This window comes from Antedon mediterranea, chromosome 1 (assembly GCF_964355755.1).
Source record: "Antedon mediterranea chromosome 1, ecAntMedi1.1, whole genome shotgun sequence".
In the NCBI taxonomy this organism is placed as follows: Eukaryota; Metazoa; Echinodermata; class Crinoidea; order Comatulida; family Antedonidae; genus Antedon; species Antedon mediterranea.
The window spans coordinates 39,004,147-39,013,509 of NC_092670.1; the positions used below are offsets into that span (position 1 = coordinate 39,004,147).

The 9,363-nt window shown below is 34.5% G+C and overlaps 2 protein-coding genes across 2 annotated transcripts in view; one reads left to right on the plus strand and one right to left on the minus strand.

The window, feature by feature from the left end:
* Positions 1–9,363, plus strand: part of LOC140039194 (lipid droplet-associated hydrolase-like) — a 251,811-nt gene that overhangs the window by 221,337 nt on the left and 21,111 nt on the right. The window lies entirely within an intron of this gene.
* LOC140049973 (uncharacterized) lies at positions 703–9,174 on the minus strand. The gene is made up of 4 exons (XM_072094938.1): positions 9,060–9,174; positions 7,337–8,689; positions 6,895–7,096; positions 703–1,759 (listed from the first exon to the last, which is right to left on the minus strand). The coding sequence occupies exons 2-4, from the start codon at positions 8,672–8,674 to the stop codon at positions 1,485–1,487; spliced, it is 1,815 nt and encodes a 604-aa protein (XP_071951039.1). The 5' UTR covers positions 8,675–8,689; positions 9,060–9,174; the 3' UTR covers positions 703–1,484.

Below are 9,363 nucleotides of genomic sequence, written 5' to 3' on the forward strand. Positions count from 1 at the left end.
TATTGCATAATAATCACAAGTGGGAACCGACGATGCAACAGTGCTGCAAACATCGCTTGCAGGTTTGATTTCACGCTGCACGCAGGCGGGGGATTTTCTAACGTTTCGTAGGTTGCGTCGCTAGTGGGAACCAAGCTTAATCAAATTAATATTCACGATGAAGTGAACTACTGACCAATCAGAAACGGCATTATCCGTCCCCACGGCCCAACACCACGTGCCCCCGATCACATGCGACGATCGACACACTCTACCGGCGAAAATGAAAGTGAAGGAATTTAGGCTAGTTAAAATTGTATTATACTTATGTTTATGGACTAATTTTACGACGACAAACCGGACTAAGACCTATAGCCTACAGTTATTAAACTAAACCTTCATATTTATTATCTTCCCGATACCTTTATAAATGCCGCGCGCCTACTATACTAGGCTAGGCCAGGGAATCAAGAAGCACGCTCGCCTGTGGTGGTGAGTATTTTTAGGCGCATGGGAGTGGAGTGGGAAGATAATATTTTTAAGTGGAGTAGGCCTGGGCATTTTACTGCATTTCGTAACAATATCAGTTTTATTCCATTTCAATGACTCAACAATTATATTTTCATATCAAAAGTTGTACAGTTTGAGTTGCAAAAATCACTTTATTATGTGTTAAATTTTCTAAAGAAAAAGATTTCACAATTTGAAACAAAGTTTAGCCACACGTACACAGTGTAGGCTACTACAATAAAAAATGTATCTTACCTACACAGCACATTAACATATAAATAGAAAGATCTATATTCTAGAATTATTTGTTAGAGTTGACATAATTATGTTTACTTTTTCATCATTATACCGCTCCTTTATATACTTAAGTCATTCATGCAGTTAAATACTTTATATTATATTCAAATCCAAAAGGCATTTTATTCAAGTAATTAGTCAAGTATAATACTGCATTTACTATATAACTTTCACAAGACTTTACTTTCAATTGCAATATTTTTGTTTTAAATACTTTTGTTTAAAAAAAACTAGAGGAGTTGAGGTTATTATCAGCTTGAATACACAGCTGACTTTAGATAATAACTTAGATGTAATCTTTTTTTCGTAAGACATGATTAGTTTTTACTTCTGTTTTTATATACAGGATAATTATAATTTTCACACTGGTCTAGTTGGCATATAGTATTTTACCAGAGCTTTTACTTAGCCAACTGTTTTGGACAAAATGTGTGTTCATTAATTTTTATTTATAAAGAAAAAAAGTGTATTTTTGCAAAAGTATAAATTATAATAAAGCTCTATCTACACCATCAAACTAGTTTGACAAAAAGTGTGATGTGCCCAAATATGGTAGTGATATACCCAAATATGGTAGTGACATGACATCATAGGCACATCACATTTTTTTTAAAAATAAAGTTTGACATGGAGATGATTACTCTATCCATAATAATAATACTGTACACCAAATCTAAAGATCGAAACAAATGATTGAATCAAAATGATGTTGGCACCCATTGTGGCTGCAACGGTAGCTGCAACTGTGGCTGCAACTGTGGTTGCTGTTGCTGCTGCGGTGGTTGTTGATGTTGTTGTTGTTTCTTAGCCTGGAGGAACTTCTGTAATCGCCGTCGTCTCTTGTTTGCCTTAATATATTGGTGTAGCTTGAAACCACCGTAAACAGGTAAGGCTATTGCACCGCAGGTTAACACTAGGCCACTAGCCCCTACAACAAGTCCTAGGCATACAGGGGCTGCAAGAATCTGACATCCTTCAAACAAAACATAAAGAAAATTGATATTTTTTGTTGTAAAAACATTGTTATTTGATGATAGCTGTAGGGTTTGACCATGGAGTATATTATTATTATTACTCTATAGTTTGACCAATGATGGCCATAATTGTAATTGAAATATTTTATTTATACTTGGCCTCTTCAGTCAAAGCCCAGTTATGATCATTGGCTGTGATGTACTAGTACACCGGGGTAACCCCTAATCGTCTCGATGTACTAGGTTCTTTAAAGTGCACACGAGCTAGATGTGAACACTGGACATACAGTTTATAGTCCTTATCCGAGAAAACCGTTCTACCACCAGAACCATGGAGCCTCGCAGTTGTTATGGCTACGTAATTACGGTCCCACAGTCTTAACCACTCGGCTTGGTTTGACCAATGGCCATAACTGTGATTTTTTTTTTGTATCCCAGGCTCCATGTTTGTATTTTCCTGAGACTGAGAGTGTATCTTTTCAGGATTCACTGTGTATAAATTTAGGATTTCTTGATGAATGATTTAAATGATTTGCTTATTTTTGTGGCAATTCAGGAGCATTCTTAACATTTTCCGTGTTTCGACATTACACTTTCTAGAGTTTCCATTTATTAACTATTTATGGCATAATGATTTGTCATTGTTTTAATGTCTAAATCCTTTTTACATCTTTTTTTATTTAATTCCTCAAATTATTTTTTTGGTCTTTCTTTGGGTCATAGAATAGAGAAATGAGTATGCCCCAAACTCCATAATGGACAATTGAAATCAATAAAATATTATTATAGAACAAAAAAAAAAATCTTTAGAAAATGTGAGATTATTATTCAAGGTAGATTTGGTAGAATTGTTATAATATAATTTTGACACGGTCCCTTTCTCAGTTATTATACACAATGACAGCAAGTAATTTAAATAAGTATTCCTATAGGCAAGCTGTAAAACCTCTGTGGAGCAGTGCCATAATGACGAATAAACCCAAATGATAATGCCAAATGAAAGGCAGGCAAGTAGAGGCCTTTTAAGATTGTTATCACGAATCTCATCAAGAAATGCGGATGTCTCTCAAACAATGATGAAGAAATGATAAAAACATGTTTGAAAATGTCAAATGATAATTACTTTTGAAATTGCTCTTCTAAACATTGATTAGTTAATTGCACGGCACAATCATCTGTACATACACAAGTTTGAACCACGGTTTGGATTTGATCCCAAAAAGGTCAAAGTTGACAAAACACTGCATACAGTTAGTAGCGTGTAAAACATTCTTTTATTTCTATTCTCTAAACCGTCTCCCCTCATTTTTTATTTCAAGGTTTTTCTACACAACACTTTATGTTCAATCTTCTACACAACACTTTATGTTCAATGTTCTACACAACACTTTATGTTCAATGTTCTACACAACACTTTATGTTCAATCTTCTACACAACACTTTATGTTCAATGTTCTACACAACATTTTATGTTCAATCTTCTACACAACATTTTATGTTCAATGTTCTACACAACATTTTATGTTCAATGTTCTACACAACACTTTATGTTCAATGTTCTACACAACACTTTATGTTCAATCTTCTACACAACACTTTATGTTCAATGTTCTACACAACATTTTATGTTCAATCTTCTACACAACATTTTATGTTCTATCTTCTACACAACACTTTATGTTCAACCAACCTTCTACACAACACTTTATGTTCAATCTTCTACACAACACTTTATGTTCAATCTTCTACACAACACTTTATGTTCAATCTTCTACACAACACTTTTTGTTCAATCTTTTATTCAAGTGTCTTGGTGCTAATGCAATAATGAATTTAAAAGGCAATGTATTGAAAACTGGTGTCCCTTGAATATGGGTTTGCTATAGTGTTAAAACACATATCTCCCCTTGTTCATTTCATAGGAAAGTGTCCCCTAAAGTGTCCCCTGAAGTGTCCCCTGAAGTGTCCCCTAAAGTGTCCCCTGAAGTGTCCCCTAAAGTGTCCCCTAAAGTGTCCCCTAAAGTGTCCCCTAAAGTTGGTGTCCGAAATGAGGGGTTCTATTGTATTCAAAACATTTATAATTGAAAAATTTGCAAAAAATGTGAAATTAGCACAAAAGAGTAAATAGTTTAATAATATATCCAATTTCTTGTAAAGCTGTTTTAATGTTATAAACCTTCCTAGAAATGTCTCCTAAATTAAAATTCATGGCGTTGAAATTGAATTTTGAAAAAGCTGTCATGGACATTATTTATTCATTATTTTACGATCAAGATGTTCATGCACAAGTAACTGTTACCTTTGAGACATAATCTACTGTATATGTATGTATGTATGTAATAGTTTACTTGTTCAATCATTGCCTCTATAAATTGCCTAATTTATATTCCACGCCATAATCCTCTAAACAAAACTTGATAACATGTGATTGCTATTAAGTCTATTAATAATGAGGCAAACAGCAAACGATATTATTATTGGTAATGCTAGAAGAGGATTTTCTTTAGTGTTTGAGAAAAGCACACATTTAACACACCAATTATTGGACAACTTAATTAAATACGGAGTGCCAGAGGATTTGAACTTGTACAATACTTTATTGGAAGACTTGTGTATGGATAACAACCAAAACCTTCAGGATATTCTTAATTTATTTTGTTGTGGAAGCACTGGTGTTCGTTACTATGACAATACCCTACTTTCTTCCTAATACTGTTCTTTGTTCTAAAGCTCTGTCTACACTATCAAACTAGTTTGACATAAAAAGTGTGATGTGCCCATATGGTAGTGATAAGCCCAAATATGGTAGTGATATGCCCAAATATGGTAGTGATATGACATCATGTCCATATATAAGCACATCACATTTTTTTTTTGTCACAAAGTTTTATAGTGTAGACAGAGTTTTAGATATATAGTTCTTTAGTTTTTTAGTAGACACTCATATGCTTTATAATCTGTAGGTAAATATATATGCTTTAAAAATAGTTTTATACTATTCCATCATTGTAAATTAAAGATAGCGTTGTTATCTTTACAGTAGCCACATAATTATTTGCTATTTTGTTCATCATCCTTAATTGATCCAGGGAAATAGTAATGCAAATTAAACTGATAATTTATTCATTTTGTCAAAATAAATGATCTTAAAATCGATAGAATTGTGACTGAAAAAAGAGTTAATGTACAGGACGAATCATTACCATAGTCATTAATGATATTCATAGCTTTTATCTGACAACGCCAAAGTGACAAATTGATTGACAGATAATATTTAGTATTTAATGTGTTGCACTTTAAGATACAAGATAACGACATCGATATTAGAAAAAGAGAATATGAATTAGCTGCAGATGATCTCTCTGATATGAATATTGAGATTTGAAAATGTTACTGCAGAACAATGACTTGAGCTTTGTCTACACTATCAAACTAGTTTGACAAAAAAGTGTGATGTGCCAATATATGGACATGATGATGTCATACCACTACCATATTTTGGCACATCACACTTTTTGATAATTAGACAAAGCTTAATTAAGAATTTATGAAGTGCTTTTTAATGTCTATTTTTGACCGCGGTGACCATTAATATTGTTTACTGGGGTGTGTTGCCACCCTGTTGATTGTTTGAAAAATCCAGGATTCTCCCCCGTAAATAATAGAGAGGGATACAAATAGTAATACGTCGTGGATAGATTCTTTCAAGAACTATACATTTTATATTATAATTGTGTACAATCTGTTACCTTTGTGGCAGACTGCATGTCTTTATTATAATGTACTATAGGACTACCAGTAATACTGAGCTTTGATGAGTCAACAATTTGGTCTGGTTTCCAAGAATTTACATTCCTACTCTTGATTTCTTATTATTAGTGTGTTAATTTAGTTTTTACTTTATAGTGGGAAAAAGTAATATTCAAAATTGGTTTCACACTGTGTCTAAAAATCATAATTATATTATTACTTTCCTATAAAATATTTTTGTCAACAAAAGGGTACCCTTAATAAAATAATTGAGTGTCCTCTGTCTGAATAGGAGTTGACCTTAGTGATGTACTGGCTGTCATTTCATGGAAGAGGGTCTCCTGCAATACAAAAGCATAACTCCATGGATCTGAACATACCCCAGGTATTTTTATTTCCTACTAATCATTTGTATTGATTTATTATATGCAGACACAGTGTAAACAGTATGATAAAACAATCACAGTGTGCCTACTGTAAATACATCATGGTCAATTACTTCCCATTGTGTAAACCCTTGCCATGTTCCATTGAACTTGGCAAATTAGCCGTATCATCTACCATTGTTTACAAAAAATTTGTATATAGATTTACAGTCTTTGATCTGCTTTTGATCACGCAATTTATGGTGACCTGTTTGTTTAGAATGATTTGGAAAAAAAATGGGGTAATATAGAAAATACTGGAAAAAACTTTCTTTTTCCAATATCCTAGTGTTTGAATTTAGTACTGTGTGTGTTATTGTTTTGACTTTTCTATTGTTGGTATAATAATAATCAATTTTAATTCACTTGCTGTTTCCTTTATCATGTTATTCTCTTTGTCCCTAACAGGATGCTAGCCAGTTGTTCATTATCATTTCCTTTTGTTGTGATGAAATCAACTTATCAAAATGATGTATCATCCATTTGTTCTAGCAGGATACAATCTAATTTTTCGATACTAATTTCCGTATCCTTCTAAAATTTCCTTTTAAAAAGTATTTATAAAAATATACCAGACAAAAAACAAAACTATATTATATTAATAACAAACGTGAAATACGAGTACAGTACTACAATTTCCTAGCAGTATATTTGTAATAATATAAAACTATACTTTGTAGTATTGCTATGCTGTTTGTTGTTCTGTCTACACTATCAAACTTTATGTAAAAAACAATGTGATGTAAAATAAAACAAAAAATGAGGACCAACTCGAAGTGAACTTGTCTCAGTTGGCCCCTTCAACATAGTTTTAAGTTCTGTCTAGACTATCAAACTTTATGTAAAAAAAAATGTGATGTGCCCATATATGGACATGATGATGTCATATCATCACCATATTTGGGCAGTATAGACGGAGCTTTAGATAGAAAAGATGCAATTTGTTACAGAATACACACCTAATACAGCGCCTCTGACTGCACGTCGTTCCATCGGATCGTGAGGCTTGAATCGGTATTTACAGCCAAACACGCTATAACGAGAATAATGATCTCCAAAGAATTTCATGCCTCGGAAGCGCTCTCCACATTGGTAGCAGAATTCGGTGTTGCAATTTGAACATGTCATGTGATCACATCCTGTTACTCTTTGAATTAGCACCTGTATGTAAATAAAAATGTTAATATTAACATTTTAGATTCTTGTTTTGATTGAGCTACATACAATACACTCATTCTAGTTCTAGTAGTCCCATGACCTAGATGATTGTAGGGGCGTAGCAGATGTGATACAGTAGTAGTACTCATCATTATACGATATACAGGCATAAGCTATATCTCCCAGTGGTGCCTATCTTCTCTCAGAGCTGAATACAATTATTAGCATATTTAAAATACACACCTTACATTTTGGACATCTGTGAGCATTTTGTTGTCCGAAACTCCATTCCTTTGCCCACTGCTTTAGCATGCGATCTCCACGTCGCCATTCTTTGCACGTTAAACCCTCGTGCCACGGGGCATGACAGGGAAAACACCAATTAAGTGAACACTCTTCGCAGGTAATGGGCACATTTTCGGATTTGGATTTAGCACCTTTTTGTAAGCTGGTTAGATGATTACATCTTGGACATGTTTTTGTGCTGGGATTTGAGTTGGCTTCAAGTAAAAAGCGATAAAACTTGTCCCTAATTTCGGGCTCAAGGAAATATGAAATTTCTTCGCGGCACACAAAAGCTATGCACGTAGAACCTGGACAAGATATCTTTACGATTCGTTGTTTTACTTGCGTTGTGAAGTATTCTTTTAAACATAAATCGCAAACAGGTAATTTACAACATAAACGGACGTGTAACGACTCAACGCAGAAACATATTTGACAACTGGTTACTTCTGAGCGCCCTCTACAAAACAAAGGAGGCGGAGTACCCAACTGTAGTTCTCGATTTTGTACAGCAGCGCCACCAACAATCAGAGTCATATACGTGTCAATGTCGTTAAGTGCTGCATCAATAGTGCCATCTGTTAAAAGCTGCTCACGACTTTGTCCAGCTTCCATACCTACCTCAAGAATACTAAATACATCACTATTGTCATTATCATTATCATCATCGTCGTCGTCAGAATCGGATTCAACGTATTGCACATTGTCCCCCTCGCTGTGATCCAGTTGGGTCATAACGACGGGGCCATATGCAACATTCTCAAGTTGCGGTATATATTCTTCAAAATCGCTATGACCTTCTGACGTCCACTGCGAATAGTATTCGCGAGTGTCAGACGAGCGTCGTTCGCAGTATCGGCCATAAGGTACGCGAGTCGGAAGATTCCACTTTTTATTGCACATGTAGATGGCCTGATTCTCCTTACTATCAGACAATTTGAATAAATTTAAATCAACGTTGATGAGACCATCGTGGTCAGGTTCCACCTTTTCTGGAAATTGATCGCTTTGCGATTTATTTCTCTTGTTACGGACTGGAATTTTAGTATTGCCAACCGCTGTGCTCCACCAAACTGTTTCATAGTCGCGTGGAAAGCTTAAAGCTCGTTTAACGCTGACAGCGCCCGGTGGCAGGTAAACTGGACGATGTTTGAATGGCTGGTTGCTGATAGGTTTGTGTCCAATATCCAAGTGATACTCCACTCTTGTACAGTTTTCACATGTTGATGATAAGATTGTGGGTTTGTCAGGCTCGTCTGGTGTTTGAGTCGATATAGATGCAAACGTCTTCTTCATTTCAGATGGAGTGATCTGAATTTAAACATCAAAAGAGTAGACAAAAAATCTTTGGCTGGGAGTATTTGTAGAGTTTGAGTAGGCCAGTTAATTATTGATTAAGAATAGGAAATTGACTATTGTATATTTGTATTGTATATTAAACTACACAGCATTGTAATCATATAAATACGTTGCTAACAATAAGACAGAGCTAGGCTAGGCCTTTTGTATTGCTAACTAGCATTGCAACCCTTGCCCTCTGGATGCTGCCCTGGTCAAATTATAAATAGAATACCCAACCGTACTTACAAACTGGGCCTAACCAGGCTAAAAAGTGATCCTGAAATACTGTATTATATTAGTTCAATTTTATCATCGAGTTACGTTTACAACAAATACTTACCGATACTATAATAAGAGTGACTGTGAATGTAATCTTACAATCAATACGAAATAATATGCGACATTTTTAGACCATCTCTACATATTTATAAGCCTCGCACGACCACCATTCATCATCTTTATTTATCGATGATTCCGATCAAGATTTATTATTGCAACAACAAAAATAGAGGGCGATATTTATTATGGAACGCCCATGATCAACAACACAACATTGGGCAACCAAAACCACATGTTTTTTAAAATTTATATGGTAGGCGGGAGTTGACGGGTTTATGTTCACGTTTACCTAATTTTTGAATTAA